This window comes from Nipponia nippon, unplaced genomic scaffold, assembly GCF_047370975.1.
Source record: "Nipponia nippon isolate SJK-2023a ecotype South Korea unplaced genomic scaffold, ASM4737097v1 scaffold_1, whole genome shotgun sequence".
Lineage (NCBI taxonomy): Eukaryota > Metazoa > Chordata > Aves > Pelecaniformes > Threskiornithidae > Nipponia > Nipponia nippon.
The window spans coordinates 10,466,931-10,488,586 of NW_028262290.1; the positions used below are offsets into that span (position 1 = coordinate 10,466,931).

Genomic DNA, 21,656 nt, shown 5'->3' on the forward strand with positions numbered 1-21,656 from the left:
TAGCTGTCTGCATCAGAGCAAGATCATGTAGACTCCTCTCTTAGCCACTGGAGAGCTGGTCAATATAGTCAAAGGAGTCTGGGTAGATTTGGTCAGATGTCTTGTTATAAACTCAGTTCTGGCCGTTGACTGTACTGGAAGACCAATAACTAGCTCATACGTAGGCGCCTGTATTACAGATGTTTTATTCCTACATAGGGTGCTAACTATTTAAAATATTTTAATGCCTACACATTCATTTTGTAAAAAAAACTTAAAATTGTTCAACTAATTAGAGTGAGAAAATGAGAATAAAGGTTGATTTGAAATTAATTTCTGTATGAAGTAAGTGAACTCTTTAGCTTTCTAAAATTTTTCTTCATTTTTTTCCCCCTACTGCTATAGCTTATGACAGTTGATTTTTTTATAAGAAAATGGCAAATATATTGAACAGACCTTTCAATAAATACTTCAGCTGGTTTTGCTCATAAGGATTGTCATGGTATATCTGTGAAGCACTTAATTTGGAAACTTGGGAAGTGTTTGATATTAGAAGTTACTGAGTCTGACAGATGAGTGAATGTGTTAATATTTTGAGTTCTTTCAACTAAAAGTGTAAAATATTTGAAAGTTTTGATCATAGTGAGTTCTGGGAATCAGGCATATATCTGAAATATCTTCTAGGAATGCTAAATCATGAGGAAGCAACACTACCATGGTAGAGGCAGTCCTACAACTGTCTTGCAGCAGTATGACACAAACTTGTTGCAAACGAGTTAAATCCTGTTACTCTTGTTAAAGGAGATGGTCCCATTTCATCACCCTTTTTTTCCTTTCGCCCCAAATTCCACTGATGGCCATGAGTATCAGTGCCTAAAGTTAACGACCTATGTTAAGCAAGTTAAAAGGAAGTCACTACACTTTGTAATGGAGGTTTTTTTTAATGGCTAGGAAGATATCCTTGCCTCCTTTGAGGAGTCACTGAGTCAAATTATTTATACCTAGGTCAGTAATGGTTCAGTTATCACCATTTTTTAAGAAAAATTGTGTATTGTCAAGCTCAAGACTTGGAACTTAGAATTCTTTGAATTTCACTGTTGATTGTAGCTTTCCTTTTCTTGTATGGAGCTGTGTAAAAGCAGTCCATTTGCTCTTTTCTGTTGCAGTGCCAAGAGGAAAGTAATTTTCTTGTTTTCAGTGATGAAAAGTTCACATTGTAACAGTCTATTAAAGACTAAACTTTGAAAACTGAGACTCCAATCGCATATTTACTCCTTCAAGAACTTGTTGCTCCTTGAGTGTCAATAGTATTGTGTTGATGAGCTTGTTCTGACAAACATTTGACAACATGGGAAATGCACTTAGATTTTTTTTGTTGTTGTTGTTTGCTGGTTTTACATTACTTTGTATTTGGTTTACAATTTCTAACATGAACAACTTTCAAAACTCAGTTCAGAAGTATTTACTGATAACTGACATCTCATGTTCAGTTTATATCTGCCAGCCATAGTAACTTTAATTCTCTATCTCTATGGTTTCTCAGAAACGTGTATAAACCCAAAATACTTCAAAGACACATTTAGTTACCATGTTTTAAGTAACCTAATTGCAGCAGAGAATATTAGTAGCTGTATTTATTCCAAGTTCTAAAACTCCAGATCTCCAGCTTCCCACTTTTAAAGTTTTAGGATTGTATCTTTGGTTTATTTAAAATGGAGGAAAATTGGAATATGGGCATGCTGTAATGAAAAAGCTGCGTAATAGTTTTACCATTGTTTATGAAATACAATAAAAAACTTCAGTATTTAGCATATTCTAAATTAAGGTTTATTCCTTTAATTCCTTTCAAATAGTCAGGAAGAGTTGCTATGAAGATTTTAATTTTGTTTAGATTTAGCAATCTGTCCATTCTGACAGACCAAGTCAGACAAAGTCATGCTGGTCTCAAGCATTTTGAGGGTGTACATGTATGCATGCCCACGCTTTAAATTAATATCATACATGCCCACTCCCCAGAAAGGAAAAATAATCCTAAATCAAGACTAAAGTAAAATAAATTTTCTTTTTAGTCCAACAGGCAACCAGCTAAACTGAATTTATTGACCTGCCAGGTGAAGCCAAATGCTGAAGATAAGAAGTCTTTTGATCTAATATCACGTATGTAGCAACTTTTTAGTACCATCTTGCAGTATATGGGATTTCTGAAAATGTCATTACAGGATACTTTGAGTAAAAATAAGGCTACAGTTCAAAATTCAGGTCTGTATCCAGATACATGCAGTGCCTCACGAGTATTCAGATCCCTCTAGTTTTGAAGATGGGTTGAATGGACAAATGAATAAAGAACCTTTTTTGTGTGTGTGATATAAATACTGTTCATTTGTGACAAGCCATGAAATGCAGCATATGTGCTGTTCTCCTAAATTCAGAGAGATGTTTAACAGCTTAGTGGAACATGCATAAACTATGCCCACCAGGAAATGAGAAAGACCTTTGGCCTCATCTTGTTTTTCCTTCGTTGTCTGTTCTGCTTTTTGAGTGCCATTTGGGGGATTGAGGAAGGCAAGGAGAACCCAGTTTCTCTTGTTCTCTTATCCTCCTTTCAAAATATGCTTCTCTTCATCTAAAATTGGTAGTGACTTGTCTTCTCAGTGTTAAAGCTCCTGTGATTTCCCTTCTTCCCATTTTGGTCTTGTATAGCAGGCATTTGTACCCACTCTGATTTTAAAAACACTTTTGAAGTCTGAGTAGTGAATTTACTGTTTTCAGTCTTTTTATATAAAGTATTAAACAAAAACCAGTTCCAACATTCTATATTTACAAGGACAGTCTAGGAAACCTTTGAATGTGAGGGATAATACCCAGTTCATATCTCATCCTTTGATTAGTAAAAAGAAGTTTCTTAACCCAAATGGAGGGAAAAGTATATAATAGGAACAAATTAATTTCATCCTTTTCTGCTACTTATGTTTCAGATTTGACTTAAGAAGGACAAAATTTGATTTATATGCTTATTTTTCTTTAATATTTCTAAACATAAGACTTTTGAAATGCATACATTTGATGTAAATCAAAATTCACAATTTTATCTTTCTGGTTTTTTTGGAATTGTTTTCCATAGCTATGAATAAAGTATTAATGTTGCTGGTTAAGATCAATTGCTCTTAAAGGTTTCAATTGCCAAATAGGTTTTAGTAACAAATATGTAGATATTTTAAAATTTATCATGTGCCAAATGAAAAGATGTATTTATTTATTTCAGATAACAGAACATACCACTTTCAAGCAGAAGATGAACAGGAATACGTAGCGTAAGAATGTTTACATTTTTTCAAGTTTATTTTGCCAGTAGAGGTGTATAAAATGACCCGTAACAGTGGAAACAGTTTTCTCAGTTAATGCAGAAGTAATGCCTACTGTCTGTTTTTTCTGCTGTTGTGAATCCGTAAACGTAAACTATTTTGTGTCATGCTACAGGGCTCTTTGAAAACCTTGTAACATTAAAAACAAAACAAAGCAAAAACCCAACCCAACCAACCAAACACCCGTTTACATTGTGTACCGTGCCAGCACATAGTTTGTGTGCAGTTGCTTGGCATGGTACAGTAGGTCAGGTTATTAGGGTTCAAATGAAATATTTTTAAATTATTCTTAAATCTTCTGTGTCAGCCCTCTTTTGCAGTTACTTCTTTTCCTCCTGATCGTACCTTTTCCTTTAAATTAAAAATAATAAATAGATAAAAGATCTCCATATAACACATAGAAAATATTTACAGGTAATGCATCTTTTCTACTGTAGGCCTAGAAATAAACAGCAAAGCATATCTCAGAGATGTGTGTTCTTCAGAATCCAGTAACTTGCTTCATTAATGCATGTTTCCAACCAGATTATTTCCTTTAAAACAATCTTTCTTCCTGCTATGTCAGAACTACTTCTTGTCCTGAGAACCATGTACCACTTTTTTTCCTCCTGAATATTGCTCTCTATACACTATTAAAAGTGTGTTGTGCAGAACATTGCAATCTAATGTTCATCACCTGACAAGTCTAGGAATAAAGTTACTAGTGAAGAGGGCAGCAAGCCTGAGCCTTCCAGGCTGCCTCATTCTTCAGGACTGTTGTGTTCTTTTGTTGCATGTCCATATTCTAATGGAAGACTGTGTCGCTCCATGTATATTTTAAAGGTACAGGGAATGTTTGTAGGGTATTTCGGTTGTTTGGTAGGGTTGGGAGGCAACGGCATTGACAGCTCAACTTTGGGAGGCATGAGTGAAATGGGAAGGCTGGAGACTTCTTTGGCATGCAGCTATTTCTTTCTGGAGTCTTCCACAGCTTTATGTTGGCTCTTGGAGTGCAAAGCCGACTTGCTAGTCATGCTTACTGCATTCATTCTGGAACTTAATTATTCCAGTAAGTTTCTTAGTCAAGAAGAAAATACTGTTACTTCTGATCAGTAATGCACTTGATGAGTGAGAAGTTTTTGTGTCTCTGCCATAAATTAGTTTTTACTAGTTGGCTTAAAAGGTGAAGTTTGGCATTTATTTGGTCTTAAAGCATGAGCAAGATAGGGAGAGAATACATAGGGAGAGAATTAATTTGGAAATTAATTTTTCTGATTGGCAGGTTAATAAATTTAGTTTAGCTGGCTGCCTGTTGGACTGTTTTGGAATTCCAAGCTGGTTTTGTTTCCCATTAGAGCTATAGTTCCCGTTTGTTTACCACTCAAGTCTCATTTATCACTTTAAAGTCCAGTGGCTGAGAAAATGACTTGTACTGGAATATTTTTATGTTGCTGCGAGTTTAAAAAGTTTCATTTAGCTGAAGAGACATTAGTTGCATCCAAGTGTTGGAATACATGCAGCAAACTAATAGATGCTAAGTGTATTTTGCTTGTTTTGGCACTGTAATCCACCAACAAAAAGGTTTTGTAATGGTACTCAGACAAGTGTTCTGTTTCAGGAAATTACTTAGGTTACCCAAGTAATGGTATGTACTTTGAGATGCACGTGGAAACTTATTTTCTTTTTTCTTTAGGAAAATTGTGCCCTGTCTTTAGTTAATTGAAGTTGGTGAACCAGAATGCCTGTTAATGTGTTGATGAAAAGCTACAATATAACTAAATATTCTGGTTTCTTGTGCAGCCGCTTGTAGGTTCTAAATAGCTTTATTATCTAAGGTGTTATGTGCACCTTTTGACTTCCAGCCTTGTTGATTTAAGAGTGTTCTGCAGGAACTATGTGATATAGCTCCTTGATTAGAGTTGTCATCCTCTTGTTCCAATTTGCACTTGACTTGCACATGTGTGCTCCTCTCGTCCCTTTCTTCTCCATCTTGTTGTGTTTTGTCCACCCAGTTTTAGTCCTGCCTCTGTTCTGTCTTTTTTTCCTTTGTGCACCAATTGAGGAATAAATGCATAGATTTTTCAAATCACTTTCCTTCCAGGCTCACATTTAAAGAGAGAAAAAGTTTAACTGACCTTGCATACGTTGTCCTATTGATCATTTTAAACTGTTTCCATAAATAGCTCCTCAAACTACTTAACAATAAAAGTAATAATAATAATAATAATAATGATAAAGCAGGCAGTTTAAAACACAAATCACTGAAGCATACATTCTGTTACAGGTCTATTACTGCTTCCGCTCAAACATTTCTCTTAGTCCAGTGCATTTTTTGATTCTTATCCAGCCAGCTGTCTGTTGACCTTTAATTACTGCTCATCTGTCCTTCAAGATTCTCAGTGGATTATTAGTTTTCTAGTAGATAAAGTACAGTGTGTGCGGGGTGGAGGGAAGAGTGTGTGTGTATATTTATGTGTATATTATAAGAAACATAACCTCAGATCTCTAGAATAACCAGATTTATTTAACATATACAATAATAGATGCTTTACTTTTTCATAATTGTGGGTAGGGCCAAACATACTCTGGACATGACTTTTTCGTTCTTTTCTACTCTCTTTTTGAAAGTCAAGAGTATATCCATTTCTGTAGGAAAAGCCTGGATTATAAGCAGAGCTATATTCAGAAATTCTGCTATGAAAAAACACACATCTGCCTTCAGTCTAGTGTTTACCAACAGTCTTCAGACATTTTCTGCTTTGGGAAGACTGAGTTGGAAGGTCTCGATTTGTTCTGTACAAAAAAGTTGTTTCTGGAAGTTTGAAAATTACTGTGCTAGTGTTCCATTTATGCATTTGCCTGGAAACAATGTTGCAACAGGGATTGTCAGAAGAGACAGAGATAGGTTTTTTTGGCAATAAAAATTTATTGGCCTGGTTATTCTGGGAGGGCTTTTATTGGCTTAGAAATACGGAATAAAAACAAGAGGAATCTGAGTGGTCCACCTGAGGCTAATGAATACTTCTGTTGCCTTCATTGGATCCAGAAGTCACCTGTGATGCCAGATTTTTGTTTACCCTCATGACTTTCTTCAAAGGTGGGAATCTCCAGCAAACAAAATGCCTTAAAGGACCACACGAAACTGCTGAGACCCAGAAAAAGAAGTGTAGTAGAAGATTGAACAACCTGTCTAACTGTACTAGATAGAAGACAAAGCAATTCTGTGAGACTTGAGCAATTTTTAAATTATTTGAAAGAACACTACAAAGTATTACCAGAAGCTTTGTGACTGTTAGTTTGACTCTGGTGAAATAAAGCAAATATATTAAAAAAAAAAATAGGAAGGAAAAAAAAAGGCTAGTGCAGATAAGAAAAAAGGGGAAGAACAGCAGTCATAAGACAGTTTTTATAAACTGTTGACACTGAGTTAATATACCGTATTTACTGGCTTGACTTGTTTATTTTTGAGTGTACAGCCTGCCAGGAAGGCCTGGTGACCAACTGGGGACTTCTTGTATAAATGGCATTAGTCATTAAGAATGTGTCTATTACTGTGCTTGTGTTAAATGGGCCTTGCTGCCGATGTCTGGGAAGAGCTGACGCTGTGGTGCGTCTTGCTCTGCCTGTCTCGCAGGTGACACCAAGGACATGCAGCCTTGGCCACTGGGTTCCTTCTAGCTGAGGAAACACAACCAAAATAAACTATTGCTCTTACAGTTTAGAAACTCTTAATATGGAAATCTGTATCAAACTAACAGCTGGCTCAGTCATGTCGTGTTTATTTTAATTGCATCTAATAATTTTTTTAATTGTTACTGCATAGTTGAGTTTTATTCAAGTTCTGCATTTTTAACAAACTAATCAAATTATAACCCTGAAAGAAATTGTCAACAAATGTCAGAATAAATGTTGTCTGTCTGAGTTCAATGATTATTTTACTCTGTGTTTAACACATTACTATAATATCAGAAGCAAGACGCTGCCGCCTCTTATTTTTTAATAACATTGGATTTCATCAGAAAAGTTAGAGAAGAATGCCATCTAGTGTGGGTTCTTATGTTGTATCATACAGCTAGAGAGGGAGAGATTCATGTAAATATATCTGTTTTCAGCATGTAAGCTATGGAGCAAATTTGTTTTAAAATCTTTCAATTTCTCTTTTATTTTTAAAGTTGATTTTTCAATAATCTCTTAAGCATTTTCTTTTAAATACAAGTTCTCAGATCATTCTCTGCCCATAACAATTTAAAAAACATATGTGTATGAAGTATGTAATATAGAGTGCCCATATACCAGTTCAGGCTCTGAATCTGTATCACAAGATTATATGCATAATTTTCCCTCTGAAATCCCTTAAAGTTTATCTTTGCATTATTATTTCGGTAAGAAATTATGAATTTCAATCTGAAGTTCTATTGGTTTGTTTAGATGACCATAGCCATTTTAGCACATTTCAGAAGATTGATGATTGCAGATAATCATGATATTGTAAGCAGGAAATGGGTTGAGGACACTGCCAGTTTAAAATATTTCTGTGTAAAAAATATGTATTTGCAGTAGATCTAAAAGCATCTAAAATCACTATATACGGGAGGATTCTTTTTTAACTTGCCCTTTTCCCAAATTAGGCACTACTGCATCTGCAACGTGCTTGTCCTTAGTATAACCTCTTTCCCCTCTTTACTTCCACCTGTAGGGCAGCAGCCACTGAGAGGTTTTTTGTTTTGTTTTTTAATTAAAACATTATTGTGTAAACAAAAGCTTGCAGAGTGGTTGGGGAGGGGGAACTGAAATATCATTAAAGAGTCTTGATTTGTTGCAGTCAACAGTTGCTCTTAAAATTTTATATTGGCTATCAATATCGCTACTCTCCTGTCATCTTCTCTTTTTTTACCCCGTTTGTTGCCATGGCAATTTTCATTAATTTGGACATTACAATCTGACTGATTAGTGCACCGAGACCTGCATTTTGAAAGGCAACTAGACATCATCACATGCAAAATGTGCTTGCTGTCTCCTCTGTGGAGAGAGAGATGCACACTGGAGAAAGTCATGGTTATAATTTTCTCCTTTAATAATGAGGTAGACGTCAGGAAGATCTTAGGCACCCACTTCTAAAGCAGTTAAATGTACAGGACCTTATTTGCACCCTTTCTCTTCCACAGCTTCTGCTTATTTGAGGAACCTGAGAACTGTACTGCTTTGACTTTAAAATTGTTCACCAAAGGGACTTTAGAATTAAGACTTTTTCTCTTTGTCTTTTCTCCTTCTTACTTACCTTTTCTCAATTCTTTCGTTTCCATCTCTCATTTCTTCCCCACTCAGTCTCTCCCACAATACAGTCCTTCCCTATATTCCCACTAATATTTTGTTCCTGGCAAGCTTTCTACAGTTTATAGATTAACTTGTATTTGCAAATGCAGATCTTCATTAAGGTCTTTATCTTGTGCTAGATGGATATCAGTATTGACTAACAGCAAAGAAGAAGCGTTAAATATGGCATTCCGTGGAGAGCAGAGCACAGGGGAAAACAGTTTAGAGGATCTGACAAAAGCCATTATTGATGACATACAGAGATTACCCGGCAATGAAGTCTGTTGTGATTGTGGCTCACCAGGTATCTCAATTTGTTAATGTCATCAACTTCTTGTTGCGAGCAACGTAATTTCTTTAAAGCAGTGTTTGTAGAGTGCAAACTAATTTTCTAAGTGATGTGTTGATCAGTCTTCAACCTGTTTTTAAAAGAACAAATATGACTTTCATACGTTAGTTCCGTTTAATTCACTAAAATATTTTTGTGTGTTGTCTGTGCTTACTTCCAGCAGTTCAAGCCCCTCTGGAGTTTGAACTGTTCTTGTTGCACTGTCTCTAGATGCTTGTTGCACTTGAATGGAAGTTGCTTGGCATCACTGATCCTGTGCATGCTACTAAGTAGAAGTGAGTAATGCTTAGACAATGATTGTGGAAAAATTGACCTGGCCAGGACCTTACTCTGAGGTTTTATCTTGGCATGAGACTACTGCAATTCCAGTAATCAAAAATATTCAGAGGTGGAATAAGTAGTCTTGTGTGAAGAATGAGACCCAGAGTTGGAATCCTATCAGATTATATCTTCAGAAGTACAGAGTTACAGGTCAGTTGTATGTCACTTAGAGCTTGAGAAGAGTCAACTTGTCATAGAACTACTGAATCGATGTGGTAGTTGGCAGCTGTTACAGCTTTCACACCTAAAAAGACACTTCAAGAAGGGGATATTCATTTGGAACTGAGTAGATAGTATGTGTCTTGAAGATGCTTACTGATGCAGAACTGATCCAAATGAGAAATACCTAGATAAAAATACAAAGTGGAATGTAATTATGTCAAATCCTGGAATTGGTTCATTCAATTATTTAATCATGTAAAGCTACAGAAACTTCAGATTACAGTTCTCATTCATCTTCTAATTTGTAGTGAAGTGTTAAGCTTCACTCCTGCACCTCAGCTTGCTGCTTTAAAATTCTTGACTTAATGCTTTATCAGTTACTATTTAAGATCAAGGAAGAGATTAATTTGAAGACATGTATATGTACAAAATATGTCTGGAGCTTTTGCTTTTCCTTAAAAACTGGTCTTGCTTCTTATGTAATATTTGTAGTATAAGATCTATTCGAATATTACATGCAGATCTCCTCCATGACAGCAATTTTTTTTTTGCCTAAATTTTCTATAACATATTACTATTTTATGTATTGGAAAATGCTATGGTTAATCTTTTATGAAGAACAACTATTTAAAGCTTAAAAAGTAAAGATTAAAACTTCAGAGGTTGCCAACAGTGGAATTTAGGAGATCTGTTCCTTTTAAAAACAGGAAACAAAAGCCTTACCTTCTTTCTACAAGAAACAAATGCTAAATGTATTCAAATATGGCCATTCAGTATGGATTTATAAGTCTAAGTTCAGTGCCTTTGGGACTGTCCCTAAATCTGAAAAAGTTAATTCTGTTGGTAACAATTTGTGGTTAAATTTGCACTGCAGTTGGAGAAAAGTATGGAATATTCTTAGTTTATTTCCGTTTGTTAAAACATTAAATGAGGAATCACTTCAGAATACATTGGGATTTCTTACCGCCATTGAAAACCTTTTCTTGGACTTGATTATATATTTTGTTTTTCAATTTTACAGATCCAACATGGCTATCAACTAATTTGGGCATTTTAACCTGCATTGAGTGTTCTGGAATACACAGAGAAATGGGTGTCCATATTTCTCGAATCCAGTCTTTGGAATTAGACAAATTAGGAACGTCTGAACTCTTGGTAAGTTTTGTTAGTTTAGTTTTTTTTTAGTCATATGTTGACCTGTATATAGGAAACATTCAGGTGTATAATTGATGGTTAATTTTTTCAAGGTATGGGTTTTGCAGAATGTTATCTTCATATTTTTGTATGTATCTTACAGGAAGGTTTTTACTATTATGTATTACTGATGCTTTTAACCACTTGTCGCTTCTCATGTTCGTTTCCTGAGGTTTTGCAGAATGAATATTGACATCTGTTGTGATTAGTGCCATCAGAATGTTGCCTGTTATTACCTGATCTTGACCCTAAATCAGTACAGTCTAGAATCTCATGTGATAAAAAAAAAAAATGAAAGCTAATTTAATGTGACAAGTGAGAATGACCATTGCTAATTTTGACAGAAAAATGTTAGATGAATCTTTTAATTTGATGGCAGAAACCCTGTAACATTAAAGTTATGAAAGGAATTTGAGGTGAGACTACTGGGGAAAAAAAAAAGGAAGAAAAAAATACAGACAAACAAAAAAAATACCATTACAGCAGGTTTATCTCCCCAGCTGTGTTTGGCCTGTGAGAATACACTTGTTACAGGGTTTGTGTATAGGTTTAACGTTAGCCCTAGTACTCTTTTTGAAATCTTGAGTTTGCAAAGTTACTATTCATGTAAATCAAATTTTACTAAGCGTGACTTTCCAGTAGGTCTGAGCTTCTTTCCCAAAGTAACTTCCCGATCAGTGTACTAGTGCTGTTTCCATGTTCGTGCTCCTAGTTCCTCATTCTGTTTTATATTGGAGGAAGATTGTCTTGAAATGCAAATAATTAGCTGTGACTGTGAAGCCTCTTGTACAAGTTCTGGGATGATAGGATTCACACTTAAAAATATTTTTAATTGCTTTATATTTCAATGCAATCATTGTGCTTTAATTTTGCAGTCCTGTGTGTTCCATCTTTTATTATCAGGGTGGAAAATGCACATTAATAGTCCAGTTTTTAGGTTGCTGTTAAACCCAAAAAAACCTCACCGTCATATATATATATATATATTTTTTTTTTTTTTTTTTCTTATTGCAGCTGGCCAAGAATGTAGGAAATACTAGTTTTAATGATATTATGGAAGGGAATTTACCTAGTCCTTCACCTAAACCCAGTCCATCAAGTGATATGTAAGTTTTGAATCTCTAAATTGTTTAACATCAAGTTTATGGTGGAATATATATGTGATGTAAAATGTCTTAAACAGTAACCAAACCACAGGAGGGCTAGGATGGCAGAAAACTTTTTTTTTTTTTGTTACTGCAACTGTGGAGTTTCTTAGAAGTTCAGTCTCTTGTCATGTAGTCAAATTTAGGTACCTCAGCTTCTCAATGTAGAAAACTTTAAGTTTGGGTTTCAAGGTTCATTATTTTGGATCTTGAATGTTTTTGAGTTTTGTAGTATACCCTCAAGGGATAAACACGGTTGGACTAAATGACAGTAGCTTCAGGTTCTGTCTTGAGATGGTGACGAGCTTTTTTTCCTTTCCCCGGTGTAGGAGTTGCACAGAGAGCATAACAGATGTGGTTTTGCCACAGAAAGCTTTTTAACCTATAATGCTGTTTTCTAGCTGACTTACTATTTTTTCATTTTATCCTGTTTTTAGCATGTTTTTCATGCTTATCCTGTTTTTAACATGTAGATATATTTCCATGAGAAATCACACTTCAGGCTTTGTTTTTCTTTTGGTCTTAGTCCTGGGAGTCAGAGTAATTTTCGTATCTAACAATAAGGCAGGATAAAATTGAATATGTACCTTATTTTGGGCTTGTTTGCAAGAAAGACATGTATTATAATAATAAACAACGCAGTCTTTATCTGATGGTTTTCCTTTTCCCTTGTCAGCTCCTGAGTTAGGCAAGGTGATTTTAAATTTAAATCATTGACCCATTTTTCTAAAAGTTTCTAAACCAAGCTCTATTTTCACACCCCACAGGACTGCACGTAAAGAATTTATCACTGCTAAATATGTAGATCATAAGTTCTCTAGGAAGACTTGTGCATCTGCAGCAGCTAAACTGAATGAATTACTTGAGGCTGTCAAATCCAGGGATTTACTTGCACTAATTCAAGTCTATGCAGAGGGGGTAGAGCTAATGGAGCCACTGTTAGAGCCTGGACAGGTAAGCTTATCAGGTAAACAAAGCAGAGTATTTTAAATAATGTGTATTTGTAAAATGTCCAGGACCCAGGGCTGCTACCTTAGATGCTAAAACAAGAGAAATAACAGATGAAAATGGTGGGTTTTTTCTTCCTTGCCTTAATGTGGCATCCTTGTGGGGAGGGAAAAGACAACTGTATCTGTTGTCATCAACTGGTCTAAATGAGTGTGAAATGCAATAGTAACCATACACTGTCCTAGGTGCAAGTAAAGTATGTTGAAAAGCACCTGTTCTGCAGTATGTTTCTTTTAGGAAAAGGCCCAGAGAGAGAGGGCTTGACTTGATAACCCAGGGTCACCTGATATCACAGACAGTATCATATCTGCTTTTATAGTAGCTGCCGAAGGAACACATTATTGACTGTATACAAGTTTCTGTTGACTCTCTATCAGGAAAAAGTAAATTTGATGCCTTCACAGCTTCTGATGAAACATTTATACAAGTACAATTTCTTTCAACCAGGAAGATTTTTTTTTTTTTAAATGAAGTTCTGAATACTTGATCTTCCTTCTGAAGTCAGTAACAGTTTTTCAGAAAAATCCATCTGGTTGACCTCAGGTATCCACGTAGAAATGTTGCTCAAGAGCATCATAACCTGTTTTTATGGACAATTGATGCTATGTAACCACTTGGTTGGCAATGTTTTCTCCTGTTTCTTTTGAACCCAACTTGGAGAGAATGTTTTCAACAAGTTCTGTGACAATAGCTAACTTGGCGAAGGACAGGGTGCTTGTCTGTATTGAGTGGAGGGAGTAAGTTCAATACAGTCTCAGCGCCTGCGATATCATGGAGTGCTTATCATGGAAACACATTACAAATTATCTAACTACAAGGTAAACTTTCTATATTTGTCATCCATAGCAGTTACCACAGAATTAGCTCTTCAGCGTTTCTCAGCTAGTACAGTCAATGATACCTAAAAGGCAGGAACACCAATTGAAATATAGTCTGCAGTTAGGACATTTATAGCAGCATTCTCCACTGTAATTTCTCTGATGTTTAATAAGGTCATATTTTTTTAGAAGTTGTGACTTCAATTCTAAATATATGTATTGTAATATACTTTTTATAAAATGCCATTATGATCAATAGGAGTAAATGAAATCTGGTTTTAGATTAATTTCTCATGCAAATTTTAAACTGAATTAAACAGCATTTATATTTTCATTTAAATGCATTAATGCATATGCTATATGTATAAAAAATAAAGTATGATTCAGTTTAAGTTCAACAAGGAGAAATCCTATATCTGGGGAAGAACAACCCTGTGGACCAATATATGCTGGGAGCCACCCAGCTGGAAAGCAGCTTTGCAGAAAAAGACCTGAGGGTCCTGGTGGACACCAAGTTGAACATGAGTCAGCAATGTGCGCTGGTGGCAAAGAAGGCCGATGGTATCCCAGGCTGCACTAGACGAAGTATTGCCAGCAGGTCAAGGGAAGTGATCCTTCCCTTCTCAGCACTGGTGAGGCCGCAGCTGGAGTACTGTGTCCAGTTCTGGACTCCCCAGTACAAGGGAGACTTGGACATACCGGAGAAAGTGCAACAAAGGGCCACAAAGATGTTTAAGAGTCTACAGCACCTGATGAATGATGAAAGGCTGAGAGATCTGGGACTGCTCAACCTGGAGAAGAGAAGGCACAGGGGGATCTTATCAATGTATGTAAATACCTGAAGGAAGGTTGCAAAGACGACGGTGCCAGGCTCTTTTCAGTGGTGCCCAGTGACAGGACCAGAGGCAATGGGCACAGATTGAAACACAGGAACTTCCCTCTGAACATCAGGAAACCTTTTTTTTAATTGTGTGGGGAACCAAGCACTGACACAGGTTGACCAGGGAGGTTATGGAGTCTCTATCCTTGGAGATAATCAAAAAGCTGTCTGGACGTGGTCCTGGGCCACTGGCTCTAGGTGGCCCTGCTGGGGCAGGGAGGTTAGAGCAGACGACCTCCACAAGTCCATTCCAACTTCAACCATTCTGTGATTCTGGAAGACATTTAATGTATGTAGGACTGTGATTTTTGTGGATTTTTTCCCTGGTTTTGTAGGAAATACTGTTGTGGCTGTGCTTGGTGCTCACCAAGGTGTCATAAAGCAACAAGTACTATAAACTCACTCAGTATTCCTTGACAGGATCCTATTTAGTTACTAGTAGCCAGAATGGTTAAAGGCTCAAGATTGTTCCATCCAGCTAGGAAAAAGGAAGACTGGTTTCAAGAAAACGATGATCTCGGACAGTGTGATGCCATTTCCTTTGAAGCACACGGTGTATTTTAGAGATCAGAAGGGCAATAACTGTTTTCATCATAATTTCCTAATAATATTTTTCTGTTGAAAGACTTGTTGTAAAAGAGTGAGTGACATATATCTTGGTAGGTCTGATATTATAAGCTTTGCAGAAATAAGACACAAAAATCTAACTTGTATTTACATGTGTTTAGGAGCCAGGTGAAACAGCACTTCATTTAGCAGTCCGGACTGCTGACCAAACCTCTCTCCATCTGGTTGACTTCCTTGTACAAAACTGGTATGGATTGCTCATTTTTCATTAAATTGTGCACGAAAAAATGTAGATGTTCAGAGCTGTCCTTGCAGTGCTTAGGACAGTGTTTGCTCATCACTTATAGTTGTTCTCCTTAGATATGTTTCAAAAGAGCATAATTTAATACCTTTGAGTTGACCTTTGTGCTCCTAATGAATAGAGAGGGAAAGAAGCATAGATTAAAAACATGGGAAGCAGTTACATAAAAATAGGATGAAAGGAAAAACTATGTAGAGCAAAAAAGAGCATTGACAATATGAAACAAAGCAAACAAATAGTTCAGGTAAAGGAGGGATGATAAGTAAACATTCCAAATACAGGGCACGTGCAAAGAAATTGTAAGAGTAGAAAACAAGGACCTTTCTCAGAAAATTGTGAATAGAAGCTAGATTGACTTTGAAAAAGATGTTCTAATAGTTAATACAGTATTAAAAATGATTGAGAGCATAATCTTTTTAACTGGTAATTTTCAACATCTAATTTATTGGCTGAGCTGTTCTTTGTTGTCAAGGGATGTGTTAATGGAAGTGAAAAACCTTAATGAAAACATTTTTTAAAAAAAAATAAAATGGCGTAGTAGTACAACATTATTTTTATATATTTCACAATATAGGTAATGATTAAATGAGATCAATTCCAGTCTACTTCTGTAGTATGCTATTAAGTGAAAGAAGCAGCAGTCGCTTGCTGTGTCAGATGGTGGTTTTTGCAGAAGGATGAGAGAGGAGGGCTGGGGAAAGACAGACAGAAGACTCATTGCAACTTGCTTGAGCCGGCGGGGGGGGAAGGCTTGAGGATTTTGTACCTTTCTGTTTTTCCCTCAGCATAGTGAGTCACACCTGCTATTGAAACGCAGTCAGTGAATACTTATTTCTTTTCCTTCCCCTCTCTAATAGTTTATGTAGCGTTGTATATAGGGAGTGTTAGAGAGAAGTTTGGTCTTCTGGTAACAGCACAGGCTTGGAATCTATGTTCCTGACACCAGCTCTTAGGCTATGTGAACTAGCTGTGTTACCTCCACTTAAACTCTGTTCTACCTCATGTTAAATGGAACGCTGACTATTGTAGGAGTGTTACTAAAGTAAAAAATAAAATAAAAAATAAGCTACTAACATTTGCAAGCTGTTTGAGATCATAAGTTGAAAACTATTGTAGAAGCCCAAATTATTATTTTGAGCATTATTAAAGGATTTGTTATTTTGGATGATTATTTAACATGATTTTGTTTAGTTATGAAGCTTCATAATGTCTTCAGACAACTATTATCTTTTACATGTTTCTGTCAGCTGTCTGTATTTTTGTCTCCATCTCAAATTTAAGAGCATCTTTACAACCATATGGGCTCTGCACTTACTGTTCAGTATGGGTAATACTGAGTGGAAGAAAAGCTGTCATCTTCTGAGCTTTTCTTTTCATTTTTATAAATGTATTATATTGATCCCAATATGTCAGTAACTGTTTTTGAGAAGCCTTGTTTTAGAAATTGAAAACTGAAGGAAATACAGTTTTAAAAAGCCCTGCAAACCCCTTTGCACGGCTTGTCTTTCCCTAACTCAGTGTGTATACTTATATTCCTTCTTATGACTCTTTTGTGCATCCTCGCAGCCACCCTCTTCATAGTTCCTTGAATGCGTGGGACTTGTTAACCTATTCTAACTGTATCAAAATGATTTTTCAGATATTTTTAATTGGGCTAATTTAGCACGTTTGAAAAAGAAATTCCAGTAGAGTGGCAGGTGGAAAACAACTGGCGTGACCTTACAAAGGATTAGGTTTGAATCTTTGAGTTTCACTTTTTTTAATGAACATCTGTACATGCTCAGTCCTTTTTAAACCACAGCTCAGGAATTTCCAGTATGCTTGGAACTATTCTTAATAGTCTTTTAAAAGTAATGTTTAATTTTAAAATATTTCTTTCTCCTTCTACTTCATATTTGTCCAGTAAAGTATTTATGCATTTATTATTTATAGGTATGCTAGATCTGAAATGAATAGCACAGCATGCTATACTTTTCTTGACTGTTTTTTATTTTGTGTTTAGTGGAAACCTGGATAAGCAAACAGCATTGGGTAATACGGTTCTACACTACTGCAGTATGTATAATAAGCCTGAGTGTTTGAAATTGCTTTTGAGGGGGAAGCCAACTATTGATGTAGGTAAGTTCATTATTTAAAACTAGAAGTAAAGATTTCCTAAAATTTCATTCCAGTATTTTAACCACTTTTATTTATGTCCCACTGTGTTAAGTGAACTTTTAAAAGGAAAAATAAAACTGTATTAGAAAGATGCAGACTAACACTAACAAGCCTAAAGGAAGCATTCAGTTAAGAAATGGAACTTACATTCTTAGAAGATAATAGTGACAAAAATTTTCTAATATGAAATACTATGGTAAACCCTAGTTTTTCTGCAGAATTTTATTTCTGACGCATTGTAAATATCCTGGAATTTAGGTTTGGTTTTTATATTGTGAAATTCATCTATTTACTTGTATGTTATAATGCTTCAAATAGCTGCTCACATTAATTCCACTCTAAATGTATGTGGGCTCTGTTGTACACAACAGTTAATTCTTCTTTTAATATTGATGTCAGTTGGCACTGCAGCTTCACCCAGCATGCCCTAGCCACCACTGTAGCTAATTAGGGAAGGGATTAGCTTTCTCAGCTGCCTTTCTTCTTCTGTTTGCCATCTATATGTGTGAGATAGGTGTAACACTTGCTGTACCTACATCAGTCCATTTTTCATCATGGCTTAGCAGAAGTTTAATTAAAAATAGAATCTCTAAACTGTTTGCTCATGCTTAGGATAATACCTCATTTACTAGATGCTCTCCTTTCTCTGCCGTATTTTGAGAGTTAGGAAGGTATTCCATGAATCCAGCTTGTCAGGCTCAGGAGCTAAGCGTCATCAGCATGTCTATAGAACATTTGCATTCTGTCAGTTCTTCGTACAGGAGGGAAGCTTTCTGAACAGTTGGTGCAAACTGAAGTATGAACTTTTATTTCTCCCTCTTTCCTCATCACCATCATTTTCCTCTACTGCCCAGTAAAAAAACTGTTGCATATTAAGTTCATAGCTTGGTGGCAGAAGTCATTGGTTTCCTTAGCCTTTTCATACATCTTTAGAATATGTTCTAATATTATCATAAGTTGAAGAATTTGATTTGATGTGACCTTTGTTGCAGATATGTCCCTAATTAAGAAAATGGGAGAGCTATCTGACCAAACTTAAGTGTGCTTATTGGTCCTTCCATTGAACTCTCTTCTAGGTAGATGCCAGAAGAGTGTTCTTACTTTTTTGGGTCTTTTTTTTTTTTTTTTTTAAATGCTCTTGCATGGGAACTGTATATCTTTTTTAGGCCTTGAAACATCAGGTTTATTCTCAAAGGTTGAAAGTTTGGAACTTATGTAGTCTCTTAAGCTATCTGTGTGTTAACTTCAGTTAAGAAATACTATATTTTCATTCCTTTTCATATTAAAACTCCTGAACCATCTCAGATAGATCTTTTGATAAGGAGCCCTCCTTCTTCTAGGGATCTTAATTCTTTCAAATTCATAGTCCTTTCTAGATGACTGCTTTGTATTTTCTAGAATTCATGAGTGGCATTCTATATGTAATATTGCACATAGGCATATTTGCTTCTGAGACCTCAGTTTCACTGTTTTCAGTTCCCAGTCACAGAAATGCTTTACAATCTGGATATGATGTAGAGCATACTCTGTTCCAGCTCCATGGCATTTACAGCTGTACTGCAAGAATAAATTTTACCTAAGGCTTGTCCACATAAGTTTGGGGTGTGGGCGTTGTTTTTGTTTCTTGAGACTTGCTACTGAGCATCTAGGAAGGATCCCATTAGATGTTGTCCCAGAGGACCTTCCAGAGTGCTCAGATATTGCCTTCTTTCTGATCAGGCATTATTTTGAAATGTAAAACATCTTATAGCCTTTATAAAGCCAAAATAGCTAGAAAGTATTAAAATTATTCTTGTTCAAATGTCATCTTAGAATAGGACTTCTGTCTTCAAATGGCTACGTATTAATCAAAGTAAAACTGTCCCAGCAGATGCTGCTGTTGAGAAAGAACCTGATGATACATGAAATGCATGAGCACTTAGAGCGGAATCTTAAAGAGCTGCAGCTGCTATAGAGTAAATAGACGTTTTTGATCACTTTTAGAAGTTACTCTGCTAAAAATAGTGAAACTTAATGAATTGATTCTTTAGACATCTCAAAGAATTGCTCTCTTTTTTTTGTTAATTTTATAGTAAACCAAGCTGGAGAGACGCCTCTGGACACAGCAAAAAGAGCGAAAGCTGTCCAGTGTGAGGAACTGGTAAGAACCAGGGGTGGGATGTTTACTTCTTTAAAGATATGATCTTCTTAAGATATCATTACCACTGTCTCTCAAACTTTGTATTGCTGCCAGCTGTCTGTATACTGATCTGAAGGTCCTACAATAGATGACTATTTTCTAACTTCAAAACACAAGTCACTTTCTTTCTAACAGTTTAAGTAAAGATCTTAGTTTTACTGGAAGTACTTAGTTATTTTGACCGGTGTATTCGAAGACCTTAAATACTGGAGGGTCAGGTATTTGAATACCAGTTAATGCATCATTCTAAGATATTTGGGCTTCATCACCTCAAAAGATCTTCTTAGAGACATTTATATCAGGAGTACAAAACAACCCCTGAAATATTAAATCTGTCAAGACCTTTTAGGTCTGGATCTTTATTTGACTTTTCCTGCTTTGGCTTTTTCTAGTTTATTTAATGGGACAGATAGTTCAGAGATGGTGAAAGTAGTCTTATAAGGAGAATTGAAACAACTTGAAATTAAACCTCCTCAAAGGAGAAAGAAGCAAAAGTGTAATGTCTGGAAGTTAGGGTATCAAAAAATGTAAAACACCAGCTTTTGTGGGACTTTGTCCCTCTGCTGAACATGATCAGAGCAAAAACTTTGTAGAACTTTGAGAATGTATGAGTGATGTTAACAGATGCCACTCAAGAAAATTACTGGAGTTCAAGAAATAAAGGATTTTCCCAGGTAGTCTTCTGAAGCAGTTAGCTGGGAATAAGGATTCTACATGAGACCAACACGCTTGTTTGTTCTTAGCCCTCCAGGGTGCCTCTTACCAGCATACATTTAGTAGGCAAGTGAATTCAAGTACTATCAAGGGATTTAAAAGTCTCAAGTAGTGTGGCAGTTTCACATTCAAGACAAAACCAGAAAAATTTATAAAACAGTTGTCCCTTGCTGCTTAATTCTATTTCTCAGAACTTTTTTGCCTCATTTTGATGATCCAAGGAGGAGATCTACTGTTTCTCTGCAGCTGGTAATTTTAATACCTTTTCTTTGAAAATTGAAAGTTCTTGTCGTGTATTAATGACTGCATAATCAAGAGAGCTTGTCCTTCATAAAGCAGAATAATTTTCTATATTTCTGGGGATGCAAGTCAACATTTGGCTGTGGTTGATAAGGTGGTACTCTCACTGACTTCTCAATTACTCCAATGTCTGCTGTGTAAATACCGTTTCCAGTGTTTTGACTATTCTGTCACCTGAAAAACAGATCAGCTGTACAACACGCAATTTGGTATGGATTGTTTTTTTCTAAGTAACATCTGCTATTAATGTGGACCAGCTGATTTTGTTGTAGAACAAACAAAAACAAGTGGATGTTATCAGTGAGCTTATCTAGCACTTAATCGTTTCAATTATTGTAATTGAAATTCTACTAATACCTCACAGATTATTTCCATTAACTATAATAAAGCATTTATGCCTTTTCTCTTTTTTTCTTTTTTGAAGATGATGATTATTTCTGCATTTCTTTCAAAAGTGGCAGTGAGATAAGGTTAAGACTAAAAAAGAAATATGAGTGAGCATATTGTTTACTATGGGCAATAAAGTACAAAATAAATATCTAGATGTTTGCAATATGGTAGCTGTACTAAGCTAATTTCTGTTACATAGCTGGAGTCTTAACTGTGTAATTCAGTTCAATTTCAACTCAAGTGGATTATGTAACAGATTGAAAATACTTACTTTCTTCCAAATTTTATTTCAGAAAGATGGTTAAAGGCTCTCCAGAATCGACTAGTACTAGGTAGACTACATTGCAAAGAATGCGAAGGAATAAATAATGATGGGAAATCTAAGCATCGAAAAGGAGAATTTATCTCCTCAGAATAACCATGAACTGCAATTTTCTTTTTTGCTGATCATTGAAGTAGTAGATTTTTAAAGAATGTGAATACATTATTTGGGCAGGCAAAGTAGAGGAATTCTGTGCATAAGACACGTTGGCCTTAT

General features: G+C 35.7%; 1 protein-coding gene across 5 annotated transcripts in view; it reads left to right on the forward strand.

Moving 5' to 3' along the window:
* ASAP1 (ArfGAP with SH3 domain, ankyrin repeat and PH domain 1) overlaps positions 1-21,656 on the forward strand; it is a 182,080-nt gene that overhangs the window by 132,539 nt on the left and 27,885 nt on the right. For all 5 annotated transcript variants that reach the window (XM_087745946.1, XM_087745974.1, XM_087745965.1 and 2 more), the window contains 9 exons: positions 2,049-2,136; positions 3,242-3,290; positions 8,774-8,937; positions 10,487-10,620; positions 11,674-11,765; positions 12,572-12,758; positions 15,239-15,324; positions 17,381-17,496; positions 19,608-19,675. In XM_087745946.1, the coding sequence (XP_087602072.1) occupies positions 2,049-2,136; positions 3,242-3,290; positions 8,774-8,937; positions 10,487-10,620; positions 11,674-11,765; positions 12,572-12,758; positions 15,239-15,324; positions 17,381-17,496; positions 19,608-19,675 (984 nt within the window). The remainder of the gene's footprint in view (positions 1-2,048; positions 2,137-3,241; positions 3,291-8,773; positions 8,938-10,486; positions 10,621-11,673; positions 11,766-12,571; positions 12,759-15,238; positions 15,325-17,380; positions 17,497-19,607; positions 19,676-21,656) is intronic.